The following is a 17,716-nucleotide window of genomic DNA, read 5'->3' on the forward strand; positions in this document are numbered from 1 at the left end:
AACTCCAATATTTTATAAAGATAGAAAAATCTACAGATGGAATGAAAATGTAAAGTTAGAGGCATTTCCATAAAATAGCAACTTTACACCAAATTCACTATTTTTTTAAATCCTGCCAAGTATTTGGACATATATGAAATGTTTCAAAACCTGACAGATAAACACTGAGATATGCTTCATTCAATAAACAGAAGTCTGCATTTATAAAACAGAAAGCTGCCTTTTTTTCCCCAAAGAAATCTGTCACCAAAATGGAAAAGGGTCTCAACTTTACACCAAACATTTAGCAATAAAACCCTTTTGACTAACCAAATGGGAATAGCTTTTATAGCTCTTTACAGTTTTATAATTAACAAAAATATAGTTTTTTTTAAACCCTCAAATTAGGGCACCCTAATCAAGGCAAAAAACTTAAGAAATGGCTTACTGTTAGCACAACACTTGTACAGTACTACAAAATGCACTGTCACTAACAAAGACATTAGCGGCATGCTGAAGTGTCACCTTAAACAAAATATACAATAACTGAAATGCTAAAGGCATTTACATGGAGTGGACAGGGAAGAAAAAAAGCTCTAGGTTCAGTATTAAAACAGATGATTTGGGGGTGCGGGGCTTGATATCCACATTGTTTAATGGAAGCAGGCACAATAGTGGCTGCCTCCAATTATAGTCCAAAGAGAGGCCTTCCTTTGCAGAGAACTTCATATAAAAGTAACAGAAACAAAGGTACCAAAAAAGAAAAAAGGAAAAAAAGAAAAACAACTTGTATAAGGCTTTCTGCTGCATACAGCGCTTTTTTTTTTTTTTTTTTTAAATAAATGGTGCCAACAAATGTTTTTGCATTCACACCAATTGCTGGTTTTGAAATCGTACTCTTCGAAGGTATTTGTGCAGATCAATCCAATAGTGATGCCCAGGGGTTTTGTGACTGCCCATGTTGCCTACCTTCTCATGTAGGACCCATTGAGAGATTGTTTGGACATGCCTGTGTTCATGTAGCCATGATGGCCAGGGGCCGTGTACATCATATTACCATGGGGTGGGGTCTGCATTGGCTGCTGGGCGTATGGCTGGGTCCCCATCATGCCCATCTGCATCTGCATAGGGTATTGGGGTGTTTGATTCATATAGCCATGATTGCTGTGGTAGCCACTGTTCATCATCGGCTGGGACATGCTGTACCCATTCATGGCATTGAGAGTGTTCATGTTCATGTTCACAGAGTTGACATTGTAGGCTGGGGCAGGCATCAGGTTCACACTCATGTTCATGCCTCTTTGCATTGCTAAAGTCCGTGTAGGACCCTGCATGGCAACAGTCTGAGAGCGCCCATAGATTTGCGACTGATGAGTGGCAGCGGCTGGTGACAGAGATGCCGATTTGGTTCTCATGGAGACGTGGCCCTTGCTGGCAATCTGGGTTTGCAGTCTTTGGCTGTGGGAGATGCCAATATTTGATGCAGCCATGTTCCGTTGCAAAAGAGGCGGTGGCAGATTCATCGGAGGAGGAGTCAGGTTGGGGGGCGGGGTCATGGTAGCTTGTGCTTGGGGTCCCCCAGGGACAGAGTGTGGAGACTGAGAAAGCTGAACAAGCCCTGTGTTACTTAATGGAGTGGACAAAGAGGCACTGTTTGCATAGGAAGTTACAGCAGCGGAATGGCTGTAAGGCAATGAATGATCAATAAGTGTATTAGTTAACTGCTGTAGTTTGGCAAGGCTGAAGGTGGCTGACGGCTGTGGGTAGTGCCCAGCCCCAAAATCACTCTGACCCATTCGTTCATATAAGCCAATGTTGGTGTTGCCGGTCTCGGGGATCTCAGCCAGCTGCATGGGCGGGGTGAAGTTGGCAGCCAGGCTACACTGGGCCAGCTGCTGGCTGCCGCTCGGAGGCCTCTCCACCACACAGCCTTGAGGAGACTTGACGCTGCAGGTTGGGGGAGAACTGATGCTGGTCTGCTGCAGCATGCTGCAGCTCCCGCTGATATTGGACATCTGCTGGGTGACAGCACAGCTGCTCTGTGTCAGATTGCTAGAGGTGAGGTTGCTATAGGAGCAGCTGTTCTGTGAAGAGCCGTTTCCACAAATGCTGCCGCCCATAGTAGAATCATAGCTGCTTGGGTTTTCATAGTTCTCAGTTGTGCTCTCGATACTGCCCAGGTCACTAAATCCACTGTCAACGACTTGTTGTGAATGATCTGAAACTGACGGGACATCCATCATTGGACTGGTTTCCATGTTCTGCAAGGATGGCACAGAGATGGCATTTTGATCGGGGCTGATTTGGGCATAGCTGTTTTCTAGGGCAGGGACACTTGGACTGCTGACAGAACGTACTGACTGGCCAGGATGGGAATGGACGGATGAAACTGGGCTACTGTGGTCTGACTGTTGGCAGTCATCCAGAGTGGCAGCAATTTGTGGACTTTGGTCTGCATGGGTGTAGTTCTGTAGGCTTCTACAAGCCTCTTGAGTCTCGGCACAATCCTGAAAGGTGTCGTCCTGTTCACTGTTCTCCTGGGTCAAAGACTGAACTGCCTGGACGGTCTCAGAGTCGATTTCCATGGCTGTTGTACTGCCCTCTTTGAACTCAGAATCTGCTTCGTCACTGTTCTTTTGGTCCTGTTTCTGTGCCTGTTCATCAGGGGGTTCCTCATCAGATTCAGGGGCAGTTTCGGTGTCTCCAGAAAGCTCCTTACGTTCATTGTTACATGAAGCTGCAAGGTCAATGCCACAGTCCATTAAGACCTCTGGGTTTGAATGACTAGGCTGGACACTAAGGTCTAAAAAAGCCTCCTGGTTTTCCAGTACTTCTTTGAAGACTTCTCTGGGGTGTTCCTCCTTCTCAGCTTCTGCAGACTCCATGTGACTGTCGTCTTCATCATCTGCATCATGACCCTCATTGTGAGATGGTTCTTCATCCTCTTCCTCCTCCTCTTCATGATCATCTAAACGCACAGGGTCTTCTTTGTCCATACAGACTTCTGGTTCCTCTTTTTCCTGACTTTCAGTACCACTTGGGCATTTTTCTACATTTCCTTCTTCTTCTTCTTCTTCCTCCTCCTCCTCCTCCTCCTCCTCCTCCTCTTCTTCCTCTTCCTCTTCCTCCTCCTCCTCCTCCTCCTCAGGTTTGATTGGATCGTCTTCCAGTGTATCACCCGGTGATTTATTTGGACTTACAGGCGCACACGTTTCCTCCTTCCTGTTTTCATCCTGAGGCAGCAGGGGTTCCACAGCTTCCTTAACCTCCTCCTCAGTCCTGGTGAGGGTGGGGCTACTTTTGTCTCCCAGAGTCTCCTTCTGTTCTTCCATCGTTACCTGCTCATCAGGTTCCATGGGTGTTTCTGGAGGGGTGTACAAGTTCAGTTTAAATCCAGTCTTCCTTTCTTTGCTTGGCCTCCACTTAGAGAGACCACGCTTTGATCCTTTTGGCCACACTTGTTTGCACTTTAGAGGTTCAGGATTGTCTCTACTGCCTTCTTTCAAGTTATTTGCATCATCATCCATATTGTCTTATCAAGGAGACAGAGAAAGGGGAGGAAGAAAAACAAAGTCTTAGAAAGCATAACCACGAACAACTTGAATTCATTCATTCCTCTAAATTAATTAGCAGGCACTGCTTTCAATTTAGCTTTTAAGAGTTCATGGTAAAGACACAATCAAGGCTAATGTAGAATACTACTGTGGTATAAACTAAGTAAATCACCCAGTCCCGGGAAAATAATATATGCCACACACAGACAGGCATGCATGCATGCATGCACACACGCGCGTGCGCACACGTACACACTCTCTCAATAGAGTTGTGTTTTTTATAGGAAGCATGTGGATGGATACAGGCAATTATAATACACTTATTTGAACTTAACAAACAAGATAGTCTCTAATGCCCAGAATTCCACATTGTAAAAAAATCTACTTGAACATTTACAAACTAGGAAATATGGGGAAAAGGGTTAACGCTAACTCATATCCAAATCACGACTGTACTAAAGAAATGAATAGAAACCTGACTCACATATCTATCCTGAGAAAGTGAACTTCAGTGTGTGGACAATTACTGAATTTAAATGATCTCAGATGACATTATTTACTTTGATTGAATGTTCTCTCTGGCATAAAAATAAACTGTGTACCTCTGAAACAAATGAATAAATAACTAAACACATCTGTAATCTACTATAGTATCATCATTTTTGCATGACATAAACTATAATGTATTTACCATGAAATTATTGAACATTCAAAACACAGGTATTCTTTTTATCATTAATTCTGTCCAGACTGTACTTTGGATCAATTACTGCTCAAATGTATGGTTTGAATACTAAAGTAAATAAGAAACAAACCATAATTGTCAAGTTCATTTTAGTTCAGCTAATTTTATTTTTACTGTACCTGTATGCACATATGGATATAAGTATCTAAATATATTTACATAGATATAAGCAAGCAAACAAGAAAATATGTGAATAAATATAGATATAAAACACCCAAATCTTAAGATCTTTAGAAAATTAAAGATCATACTGATCTCCTGGAGGGTCAACAGAAAGACACAGCTTTACAAAGAGAAATAACATTAGGAGAACAAACTTTGGAGAACTGATTTTGGGGAACAAAAACAAGATCTGATAATTAATGTGAAACAGAAAGAGATCCCTTCTGCCTGAATGGAGTGATTTGTAATCCAAACAGTGCAGAGCAGGGTGAGCTTTTAGCTCATTCACGTAATAAAAAGATTACACATAAACTTACCTGCAAGTACTACATTCAAATTGGCTAGCTGAAGAGAACACATGCGATGTGGACGGATTCCTTCAGAAGTGCAAAGTACAATACCTAGTTAACAGACATCTCAAGATGTTCAAATGATTTCATTTCTACCCACACAGGCAGGGGAAAGCCATGCCAGTGCCCTTGGATTCTACATACTTATTCCACATGCTACTGGGTCTACTAGCTTTTATAGGAAGACTCTCTAAATCAGAAGATGAATTTTCTCATAATTATTTTTTAAGAAAGAAGAAGATCCTGAAAGCAATCAGGTGTAACATAACCACTTAGAATGATTTTAAATTTTTAAAAAATATTTTATTTATTTATTTTTAGAGAGTGAGGAAGAGAGGGAGAAAGAGAGGGAGAGAAACATCGATGCGAGAGAAAAACATTGATCGGCTGCCTCTTGTACATGCCCTGACTGGGGACCCAACCCACAATTCAGGCATGTGCTCTGACTGAATCGAACCAGCAACCTTTCTGTTTGTGGGACGACAGCCAACCAACTGAGTCACACTGGTTAGGGCACCCACCACCACTTAGAATTTTTAAAGGCAAATGGTACCAAGTGGAGGAAAAAAAGCAGTGATGATTCATTTACAAGCTCCTGAGAAGACAGCAAAGTAGCAATAAGGCTCAATTCTCTCTCTCTCTCTCTCTCTCTCTCTCTCTCTCTCTCTCTCTCTCTCTCACACACACACACACACATCCCCCCCTTGCTGCAGCATGCTGCTGTTGTTTATTTGTTTAAAAAAACAACACTAAAAAACACGGCTTGGTTTCTCTATATCCAGGGTAAGATGCCGTTCCCTCAAGCAAAATATTGCATGCAGCAATAGTATTCCTGTTAATTAAGCAAGTGAAGAAGATGCTTGCTCATGCTCTTAAAGTTGTGGTTTTTCAAAAGTGAGAGTGATAACCTGTGGTGCCCAGGGAATGTGAGATGGCCTGTTCCCTAGATGGGAGTAAAACAAGTCTCCGACTACAGCCATTTCAGCAGTTGAGTAGGGAGCCTGTCCCACAGATCCTCGTGACTCAGGTGGAAGCAGCGTTCCCAAACCAAAAGGCAAGGGACGGTTGCTTTTAAACAGGGCATCAAAGATGATTCACTGGTGCTTCAGTTTCTTTTTCTTTTTCTTTTTTTAAGAAGATAGTGTGGATTGTCCTTGCAAGCAGCAACTATAAAGCAGTAATTTAAGAGGAAGGACAGTTTCCTGATTTCCACATTACGCTGTATTATCAAAGCTAACAGTGATGGTGTAAGTTTAGATGAGTCTTGATAACAGTATATCCTGAGGCACCACTGATTATAAGATGTACCATCAATTTACTAATATTTATTTTTCAAGAAAAAAGAAAGATATTGCAATCAATGTTCACATTGATAATAGTATATAGCCTGATTTCAGAATTATTAAAGGTGGGGGAAAAGTAATATTAGAATCAGGAAATGCAGTGTGTTTCTTATCGACAGACTCCAAAGTTTTTGAGGACAAGCCAATTTCTGGAATGTAAGATGAACTCACCGAGAGGAAAGTTGTTTAACATAAAATCCAATTCTAGGAAGAAGGGACAGAACCTTTCATGAATGAGAAAGGACAGATGAGCACTTATTTCTGGTGGGTCCATACATCCTCAGAGACGCCTTTGGGCATGACTCTAGGTGCCTGCTTTTTGGCAGTAATGTACAGATATTTACAAGGGTAAGATTTTTATAATTCCTCCACTTACTTCTACAAGGGTCAGCATTCTTAAAGCAATGATTGTCTTTTCCCTCCTCTTCCTCTATTTGTCTTTTCTTCCCAGGCTGATGTTGGAATGCTTTTCTCAGGACTGGCTTCCCGCTGTCTTCCTCCACATCAATCTCACAGGTAGGCTCCAGCTGCGGCATTGGCCTCTCTTCATCTGAGTTGTCAAAGGGCTCATTCAGTACTTCTGTCGTCTCGGAAATGGTCTCAGTTGTTACACTGCTGTTGATCCTCCTGCGTTTACGACCCCTTTTCTTCTTTAGTACAAAAGGCCTCTGAAATTAATTCCAAACATAATACATAGAGCTCATGAGAAATTAAATGGTGGAGTCAATATGCGGCAAACATGTACTGAACGCAAGTCTAAGAATCTTATACATAAAGACTTTTGTACTGCCTTTGTACTTAACCTTCGACTTGCTGTTTAACATCCCTCTCAGGCTCCAACTACACAGGCAAGTGTTTCCCAAATAAAACACTTGTTTACTCAAGCAGATGCTTTGAGAGGAAATAGCCTAGAAGCTTAAACTGTAGATTTTAAAAGCTAAGGTTTGCTTTTCTAGAATATATTTTCCAATAGTTCTTGCTGGCTTCAATATCCTGTACATCACAGCTATTAAGTCATCACGAACAGCAATGTTTCTATAAATGTTGCAATAATGAACTAGGTCACTCATTTAATACTTGATAACTGCTCAAGGAGCACCTACTACATTCACAGCATTCTAGGCAATATGATGGCGTACAGGACCAGCTTCCTTGTTCCCATTTCTTAAGATATCAGGAACAAAGAAAAGGGTACTTAAACAAAGGATTAAAATGTTAACAGAATCATTTATTGGTGGCTGTAGGGATGTCAGCAACTCATAATTTTACAAAATATACAAAATTTTAATATAGAAGGCACCTAAAAAAAATAAAAGATGTGAAATCTGTCTTATTTATTTAAGATATAATTTTTTTCTAACTGCATTAAAGGTTGACACGAATGACTCCCCATAACTGCCATCATAAAACCTATTTTCTCAAGCAAAAAGTATTTAATGACACAAAATTCAAAAATAGGAATACCAAAAAGATTTTTTTTAATCCTCACCTGAAGATATTTTTTTCAATTGCTTTTTAGAGAGAGAGGGAGGGAGATGGAGTAAAAGAAAAACACTAACTGGTCGCCTTCTCGCATGGGCTCCAACTGGGCACCAAACCCACAACCTCAGCATGTTCCCTGACTAAGAATCGAACCCATGACCTTTTGGTCCATGAGAAGACACTCCAATCAACTGAGCCTCACCAGCCAGGGCTGGCATAACAAAAGGATTTGCTGCTAAACTGTGTTATCTGTCAATAATATAACTAAAAAATTACTGAAAATATATTGCCAAGAAGGGTTCAATAAGCATTGTTAAAACTCCAACTCTAGGTAAACTGTATCCATGAATTATTGTTTCACATTTTTAACTCTCTGAGTATTCACTGAAGTGCACATATAAGCCTGATAATCATTTCTTATAATTTAACATTTATGGTTATTAATCTTCCAATTGGCTTGCCCTTCCTAATTTACTAGAATTTTTCCCAAACATGAGTATAGCCAATATAAAGAGCTGGTTTTCTTTAGGTTGAGTCATTTATTTGATGGTATCCATATCAGGCCTTGGATAATTCTGGTTTTTCATGTTTTTAAAACAAATTTCTTTGGTTATATACATTAACACATGAATTACATTTTCCGTGTAAGAAATCAAAACAATTCCATAAGCTTGAAGTCCACTTTATGGGATACTCCTTTCTACCATCTCCCCACAGCTGCCCTTCCGCTAGAAGATTCTAGGCTTTGAAGAAAGTGCACTGAGCTGGGAGTTAGAGCAGCAGGTTCTTTAGTCTTAACTTGTACTGGGTTATCACTATTAGCCTTGGCTATACTGACATTATCTGGCTCTCAATAGCTTAGATAGAGACTGAAGACAAAGATATCAGATCTGTGCTGAGCAATTATTTAGAGAACAAAAATCTTTTTTTTTTTTTTTTTTTTTTTTTTTTTTTTACCTTTTGCACAGGGTAGATGTACAGAAACCACCAGGCCACTAAGATATGAGGAATTTAAGTAATGGGTACTTGGTCACAGTCACAAAATAGTGGCATCCAAATGAATGGCTTAAAATAACTTCTAAAAATTCCATGCCAAGAACAAGAAAAAGAAATGGCAAGAGGAGCGCTGGGCTTGGAGTCTGAGCACTAACCTGGTTCTAGCTTCATCTCTTAAGAGTGGCGTGACCCTGCACAAGTCTCTAGCCTCTTTAAGCCTTGGTAGTTTCATCAAAATTTGTTGAAGTTCAGTTAAGTGTTTGTTAGGACCCTTGCTTGTTCCCATAGCCTGACTTACTCTAGTCCCACAAACCAGCAGGTGGCAGTAACTACTAGACTAGAAAGCCCGCCTGTCCCTGGTTTCCTGTCACAGCACTAACAAACCTCAAAAAGTAAACACAATCAGGACTGTAAGATAAACGATGATGATATATGATCAGTGGGACTGGCTACAAATAAACTACATCTAAAGAACAGAGAATGAAACAAATACTAATAGAATGTTTGCAATGACAAGATTTGATTGAAACTGACTGAGACTGAAAATCTAAACAGGCACATACCTTTCTCTTTATGGCAACGGACTGTGGTTTAGTTAATCTTGGAGGAGAGCTTTGAATATTTTCTTCTTCCTCTTCTTCGTCCTCTTCCTCCTCCTCCTCTTCCTCCTCCTCCTCCTCCTCTTCTTCCTCCTCTTCCTCATCCTCTTCTTCGCTGCTCTCTTTAGACAGCTCCATCAGCTGCCCTCGTTCCCCTGCCACTGGCCGTCTCTCCGGGGAATGCAAATATTTATTTTTCGATTGTACTTTTGCAGGTGATTGCCTACTGTTAGCTCTAGATGACAGGATTTCTTGCTCCTCCTTTTCCCAGCAGCTAGCTTGTTCCATCAGCCGCTCAGCCTATGGGGGGAGGGTAAAAACGGCAGTCCAGTGAGAGGGCAGTCAGGCAGCCAGGGCCTCTAAGGATCAAAGGCAAAGGATCTCTAAGTCCTTTCTCATCAGGACAGTCAGCCAGCCAAGCAGCATTCCAGCTGCATCATCTCAGGACTCTTTGACATCAGTTAGGATAACAAATCAAAGAAGATTGGGTTTCATGGGATATTTAGCAGTATTAATGATGCAGCGAATTGATTTGAGTCCTTTATCAGTGCATTACATGCTCACTGGCACGGAGCACTTTAAGCAAGTTCATAAACACAAAGAATCGATTGACACTGCAGCCTTGGAGCTCAGCACCAAATTTGATCTGATTACATGCTGTCAGTATTGAAAAATGCTGCTTTGTGATCAATGATAAATGTTTCATTTTTCATACTCAATTCAATAAAATTATCATGTCTTACCATGCAACCTCTGTTAGACAAATTAGTGCCATATCATTTCACAAGCTCGCTCTATACAACAAGCTTTTGACGATGGTGTTAATGACTTTCTTAGATTGAGAATGCTACAAGATTGAAGGTACACAACTTAGGCTGATGAAGCCAATCATTACCTCTTTTTCAGCTTCTCGCTCTTCTTCAGAAACTGCAGCATTAGAAATTAAAATTGGGGTCCACCTCAGACTCTCGGGATCAAGTTCATTGGACCGGGAACAGGTTTTCAGCTTTTCCATGTGGCTCAATATCAACTTTTCCCTTCTAATGATAACGAATCTGTAATGTGATGAAGCAGAACAAAGTGCAACCAAAAGCTAAAATTTCATTTCACCTTCACATAATGACATATGTTAGCACTAACATTACCTGGGTGAGGAAAAATCAGAAAGCTCATCAATGAAAATGTACAGCAAATTGAAATTTGACCAGTAAAAAAGTGTCATTTCCTGTTTTCTTTTTAGAAGAGCAGTTTTATTAATACTGTTGGGAAACTTCTTTAACTGGAATGAATCTGCCTGGCTCCAGGGATCCTTTCTGGTGTAAGATGCTTGAAAGGTAGCTGGGATTGCCCAAGGCACCAGCACTCACCTGCCATCCCTCCTGTCAATCATGTGGAGGTGCTGCAGAGTTGTGGCGATGTCATGTGGGCACATGCCCGTAGCTCTGCTGATCGCCTTGATGCTGATGTGCCTCTCATGGTGGTGGTACAGATACTCTAAGATGACACTCTTCCAATAGGCCAGGTAGGACAGACGGCCTAGATCAGAGAGTGGCTTTTCGGGAGACCCTGCTTGCCCTTCTCTTCTAGAAAGCAAATAGCCTAGGGCAGAAAAAGCAAAGTCACCCTCACTGTGGTATTTTCAGACATTGGAACAGGGGCCACTTGAAATGGTGTAAGTAGCAGCAAGGTAAAAACATCACATTAGAGAAGTGCATGGATTTCATGTCTGTAGTCTCTTCTCAGTTATAGTGATTTGATCTCCATCAAGTTTACCCTTGTGAGTCTTTAACAGTGGCACTGTAAGGCAACGCATATAGCTAGCAGTAGCATTCCACACATACGCTGTTGCATATTTAACAAAACCAACGCTGAAGACATTACTTCTGGTAAGTCTCAAAATTCAAGTCTCACACCAGCTTTAGATTCTTTCAAAAAGTAAATGTCAGGCACTTATTCACAATCCTGTCCAGGGACCACCCCAAACATTAATGGGCAAGTTGTTTTCCGCAGGAAGGACCTAATGACCCTTTGACAGCTGGGTCTTAATAAAAAAGAAGGGCCTCTGTTGACTCAGGTTCTATATTGCTTGTTACATTTAACTGGAGGGCTCTGAAGCTTTGTTTTAAGGCTAATGAAAGAATGTCTTTTAAGTCAACTGCTACAACTCATATCACTAGCTAAACTAGCTCTAATTTTACCTCTTTCATGGAAATTAATTTATAATCCAAATCCAGAACATTGTACCTACAAATTAAAACAAAACAACTTCCTTAAGCAAATTGTTTCATGTATACTCAGAAAATCCCTGAGCATGGTAAGCTTTTGAACGTGAATTTTACAGCATTACCGTGAAGGTTCCTTGGCAAAGGAACTTTGAAATGAGAAAAACTTTAAATCCACTTGAAGGTAATGAATGAAAGCCAGCGGCTGTCTCGGTAATTAAGAGCCACTTATGGAGTAGAAAAGAAATGCTATAAACTAATGGTGTCTACCTTGCTCTAATTATCTATTTCAACAGCCTCACCTTCATGAACTTCCTCAATTTAAACAAACGTCGGCCACATACAGTAGGTGGCAGCAATTACAAAATCATGCTGCTCTGTAAACCACCCAAAATCTCCAGCATTTTCCTTCTTTATCTACATTTCCAAAATGGCTGCATTCTCAAGAATTTTCTCAATTTTGGATTTTTTGTTAAAAGGAGAAATGCTTCGGATGCATTTTCCTGCCTCTCAAATTGCTCTAAATAATGCAGAAATACAGAACAAGAAATCCAACCTGACCCTAGAGGGGTATAAAACAGTATTTTGCATTTTGATGGTTTTAATCTGAATGTCGTTAGGAAGAATAGGCATATATTTAACTTCAGGTTTTGCTTCAGTCTTTTGACTTACTTGTGTCTTTAACTCATGTTTAAGTGGAAAGAATCTGATTGAATGCAAACAAGCACCACAAAATTTTACAGTCAAATCATTGATCACACATCATTCGGCTTCACACAGAGGCTTTCAAGAGCAGTGTGTCAGGAATGCTAACAGCAATGGCTACTGTGCCGGTTCCAACCCATATCGTTCGTGCCCTGTCAATATGGAGAAAAGCTCTCTGTTGCCAGAATACAAAGGGTGCCCAAATCTCAGAACACAGATAATTGGCATATGTGTCACCTGCCTCCTAAGTGCTTGGAACATGCTGAGAAATTTACTCAGTCAGCTGGAGGTCCCAGCTCTGTACTCCTGGGGCTAGAGAACCATAGTGCCATGGGTATGAAACTATCCCCCTTTTGTCCATGAGATCCCACAATTAAAAGTCCCCTGCAGTGACTGTCAAATTCCCTAGCCCCTTGCTGGTTCTTATCCGAGCCCCACAGTTGGGGACAAAAACCCCCCACCCCTCAGCCTAGCAGGAACATGTCTGTATAATCCAAATGGTCAGAAGGTGGTATGTGCCCTGCCTACCTTATATTCCCCACAACAATGAGCAACCTTACTCAGGAAGCGCATGTACCTCTTTGTTCTGTCTTTTCTTCCCATAATCCCCACTCTGGGCTAAGAGGAAGTAGCCAGAATGTGCCCAAAATGTATTTCACACAGCTTTTCATGATTTTACACCCTGAGGTAGAACAGATATACCATATCAGAGCCTGCGCTGACTCGGGGTAGACCAGTGGAGCTATCAGGCAACCTGGGGTCTGTGGAGACCTCTCAGGCATAAACCTTTCGGCACTTGCTACTCCCACCATTTTAAGTGGCTGTCTCTGGGGACGCTCCCTTGGACCCAGTCTGCAGTCTGTGAGTGACACTGCCATGAAGGGTGCTGGAGCCCTATGGGGCCAGGGGAGGCAGCAGCCTGCCGAACACATGCACACAGGGCCCACTGGACTTTCACAGCAAACACCACCTTCAAAACACCAAGCAGGTTTTCAGGGACGATACAGACCAAGGCTACTGACTGCACAGTGCCACTGTCTGAACGTCACCGCCCTGCCTACAGTTAGCTGCTCCTTCTCTCTGACCTCATGAAACTCTCAAGGAGCTCGTAACAATGAAGAGAACTTCCACATACTAAGAACCATTTGTAAGTCCACCAAGTCTCCTTCTGAAGGAGAAATTTTGGGTTTAAGTGGAATAAAGTTTCGTAATCAGAGGGACCAAGGATAAATTTCTGATTCCTCACTAGTTAAGTGGAATCACTTGTAATACATTAAAACAAACAGCTAGGAAGAAAAAGCTGCACTCCATTCCATTTGTGTGTGCACGAGGTTGATGTAGTAAATAATTAAAATTTTACCTGCAACAGGTACTTTCCCTCAAAAAAAGCTGTAGTTGGTGCTGACACTTCACTATTTTGACCTTCATGGAATATTTTAAAGAACGAATTTCTTGCCATCTTTTGCTTCTTTCTACCATTTCTAGGCTTCTCAAATCATAATTACTACAGAGCCCATTGACAGAATAATTTGGGGTAAGAATGTTTACTTATTAAGAAATTATAGAGATGTGGTGGTTTAAGTTATAGCTCTTAAATTTAACTTACCAAAAAGATTCCAAAAAAACAAAAAAAAGACCTAAGATGCAGGAAAATAAAAAGCACTTATCTTGGAAGCCGGGGTATTATCCTGAAGCATCTGAAACAAGTACAATACACCCGCAGTGAATAGATTCCCACGGTGCTCTAACACCTTTCCTTAACTCAGGATAGTTTCAATCAGAGAACCTGAACTATCCCTGGGGAGGCCTGGCTCTTCAGACTGAAAACAAAGTGATGTTTGAAGGATAAACCCCAGTAGCTGCAGTATAATTAATTGCTGGTGAAATTATTCCCTTTAAATTGTCTGTGAGCCAGAGATGTGGTGAACGGCACTTACTCTGCAATCGGAGACTTGTAATTGAAAGCCGACTGCCCCCGGAAACACCTCGCCAACTTTGACTGTCTTGATACTAGTGAAAGCTGGCTTCCTCTTTTGTTCCAGTGGAGGGTGAGGTCTGAGTTTTAGTGCACGACCACACACTTAATTCAAAAGATTATCAAATGTGTTTGCATAAAGGTTGGATAAGAACAATGAGATGTCTGAAAAAGGTAAGCATTTCTAAGCTTTACCACAGGAGGCCCAAATTCACCTCACTCACCTCTGTTAAGGCTGACCTACTTGCAGTAAGAAAATCAATTGTCATGTTAACTAGTCCTGATGCCTCGTGTTTGAAATGGTTAACTCCCTTCCTAGGGGGAGAAATGCCTTGCCTTCCTGTAGACAGATCATCAGGATAAGGAAGGAACGAGACAGAGACAAGGTCAAGATTTGTTTTTGCAGAACTAAGTTCCCAAATTAATTCAACTCCCAGCATGTTAACTGAAAAGTTAACCCTTTTAAAAATATCAAACATTCCTTCCTTTTAAACTAGTTACATTTCAAGCCTGCAGACTGGACCACAGTGAAATAATGCTCTTGGGCAAGGTGTGGACATGGATAAGGACTTACCCCCTCAGAGGCAGCCCCTCCCTCAGCCTTGCACACCTTCATCTTCTACCACCTGGAGCCAAACCATACAAACTTCCTCAAATACCATAGTGTCAACTTTGGCAAGCTGCTCCCAGCTCCCATCTGTCTGGATTATGTGTTTGCTGTGGCTAGCTGCTTTTAGGAGGAAGATAATCTTCAAGGATTACACACCATTCATCAGACACCTGTTTATTAGCTCAGCAAACCCTGCTGAAAGGATCATATCATAAGACAGCACTGGGTTTGCGAGCCTGGGAACTGACACCAGGCCAGGGATTTATGGCAGCTCTTGGGCAGAGGAAATCCGATGGCTCTAACCATGTATCTCATGATTGGGGATGGAAATTCACTGGTCTACACTCACCTGTTACTGGTATCTGGGGTTAAGCGGCTCTGTGACCAAGTGCATGAATGGCATGTTATTAGTTTAAATAGTGATAAATAAGCTTGACAGGCGATATGTCTCCTTGCTGAAATTTTGTGGTGATTTTGCAATTATTTTAAAACAGAAGCTGAACCTTAGCCTTTCCATTGTTTCAAGAGGAAAAGTGTGTTCTAAATGACTTGTGACCTGCCTGAATGCTTGCTGCTTGCTGTTTATTAGATGCCTCCTAGCAAAAATGCGTATTTTGAGTTTTTTAGATTTTATCTATTTTAAGAGATTGGTTTTGAAAATGTGGAAGTTTAAGACATTTCTCCCATAATTCTATGGTCTTGACTTCTCAGTTCACCTGCTACAGACCAGTGGTTTCCAGAGGGGGGTGGGCAGACCAACAGTATCAGCATCCCCTGGGAACTTGGTACAACTGCAAGTTCTCAGACTTATGAATCAGAAATTTGGTGGAGACAACCCAGCCCTTGGGCTTTCACAAGCCCTGCAGGTGACTGATGCATATGAGTTTGAGGTCCACTGCTATAAACTCTGCTATGAAGTCGCTAGTTTGGATGAGGAGGACATGAAAACTGCCTTGTGTTGTAAGAGAGCCATTAAATGCAGGGGTAGGCAAAAATAGGTTTACAGTTGTTTGTATGGATAATAATACAATTAATAAATAATAATACAATAAACTCTGTTCTGTGTACTCACAACTGTAAACCTACTTTTGCCAAGCCCTGTATATCGTGGAACTGAAGAATCTCACATAGGTGAGACGACCTCAACCAGGCCTTTGGTGGCAGAGAACTGGGACCAAGAATCTCTGAAGCCCCTCCCTCCAGGCTGAAGTTTAGCTGGAGATCACTGAATTGCTAGTGGCTCTGTCCATAGATGTCGTGCCTGTGCTTCTCAACCTTCATTGTGCAAATAATCACCTCTTGTTACAATTGAAGATTTGGGGTGGGGCCTGAGTTTCTGCATTTCTAACAAGTTCTTTTACCAGGAACAACTCTTGAATAGCAAGCGTTTTCACATTAAATCAGTGGTCCCCAAAAATTTTGGTCTCAGGACATCTTTACCTTAAAAAACTTTTTTTACTTAAGAGCTTCCATTTATAATGGCTATGTCTATTAATTTTACAGAGAAACTTGACAAATACTTATGAATTCATTAAAAAATCCAATAAACCCACTATGTGTCAACATAATATTTATGAAAATAATTACATTTTCTAAAATACAAAAAAAATAGTGAGAAGGATGGCACTGTTTAATATTTTTGCAAATCTCTTTACTATCTGGCTTAACAGAAAACAGCTGCATTCTCACATCTGCTTTGGTATTCAGTTTGTTGTGCTATCACAGGTCATAAAATTTCTTGAAAATTCTACCACACACTCATGAGAGAATGAGAGTAAAAATGACAAAGAGTATTTTAGTATTATTTTGAAAATACTTGTGACCTTGCAAACTCCCTGAGAGGGCCGTAGGGATCTCCAGGGGTCCCTGGGCCATACTTTGAGACCATCTGCATTAAATAAAAAATGAAAATAATTTTTTAAAAGCTGGGGAACAAGGCCACAGGTATTGTGAAACAATATGGCATTTATTGAATACAGTACGGCAAATCAGAGGCACTATATAGACTGGTTAAGAGCAAGGGTTCTAGAGCAACACTGCTCAGAACGGGATCAAGGCCCACTGCGTACCAGCTCTGTGACCTTGAGCAAGCTATTTAACCTCTTCATGTCTCAGATCCCTCATCCAAAAAATGTGGAGAATAATTACACCTTTATCTTCAGGCTCTTGTATTAAATGAATTAATACAAAGCATAAACAGTGCTTTGCATATTACAGAAACGCTATATAAGTGTTAGGTAGTATTACTAGTCAACATATTGAATAAATGAAATCTCAAGGTGATCATTTGGGCAACTAGGTATCTTTTATGTAGGGGGAATAAAATTCGGACAGAAGAAAAGAGGCAGACTGCTCTATAGAACTAAATTAAGGGCTACCTTATTTATTATTCCTACTTTTGCCCCAGGCACCTGAAAACCATCTATTCATTCCAAAGCCTCAGACAGAAGCCTCTCCACCCCCTCCCCCTCACGCCCCTGAAGCTAACTACCCAAGTACAAATTTAAGTAAAGGAAGAAACCATGAAAAAAAATTATATACGTATGTACAGTGACTCGGGAATGGTCTCAAGAGACTGGCAACTGAAAGCTCCCAGCAAGCACAGCTCTGTGCCCCACAAATTCCCTTTGGTCTTTAAGTCCTTAACTACAAGGACTATCCTCAGTAAACAGCAAGTCCGTCAAACCACAATAACAATGACTGCTTGAGGGCTTCAGCAGAACCCAGAGACAGTCCCAGGACAGATGAAACAAAGACCCAAATATTCTAGAAGACCCAGATGTGTCCCTGGAAAACTGGCCTGAGCCAGCCAAACCCAGAGAATGGAGACAGTGGGTCTTTGGGGAAGGAAGGCTGGCTGTCCTGGGTCACATCCCAGTGTTTCTCTAAGTCTCCTTTTTAAGATCTCTCTTGGCAAAGGTCCCATGAGCTCCTGGTTCCAGCGTTGAGGACACTTGTCTTTCTTATTTGATTTCCACCCTTCCACCCCTCACC

General features: G+C 41.3%; 1 protein-coding gene across 5 annotated transcripts in view; it reads right to left on the reverse strand.

Moving 5' to 3' along the window:
- Positions 1 to 492: 492 nt before the first annotated feature.
- Positions 493 to 17,716, reverse strand: part of KAT6B (lysine acetyltransferase 6B) — a 173,059-nt gene continuing 155,835 nt past the window's right edge. For all 5 annotated transcript variants that reach the window (XM_054572529.1, XM_054572531.1, XM_054572530.1 and 2 more), the window contains 5 exons: positions 10,578 to 10,809; positions 10,106 to 10,265; positions 9,175 to 9,510; positions 6,510 to 6,801; positions 493 to 3,511 (listed from right to left, as the gene is read on the reverse strand). In XM_054572529.1, the coding sequence (XP_054428504.1) occupies positions 945 to 3,511; positions 6,510 to 6,801; positions 9,175 to 9,510; positions 10,106 to 10,265; positions 10,578 to 10,809 (3,587 nt within the window). In that variant the 3' untranslated portion in view covers positions 493 to 944. The remainder of the gene's footprint in view (positions 3,512 to 6,509; positions 6,802 to 9,174; positions 9,511 to 10,105; positions 10,266 to 10,577; positions 10,810 to 17,716) is intronic.

This window comes from Pteronotus mesoamericanus, unplaced genomic scaffold (assembly GCF_021234165.1).
Source record: "Pteronotus mesoamericanus isolate MK-2021 breed Mesoamerican mustached bat unplaced genomic scaffold, CSHL_Meso_final contig_24, whole genome shotgun sequence".
NCBI classification, from domain to species: Eukaryota; Metazoa; Chordata; class Mammalia; order Chiroptera; family Mormoopidae; genus Pteronotus; species Pteronotus mesoamericanus.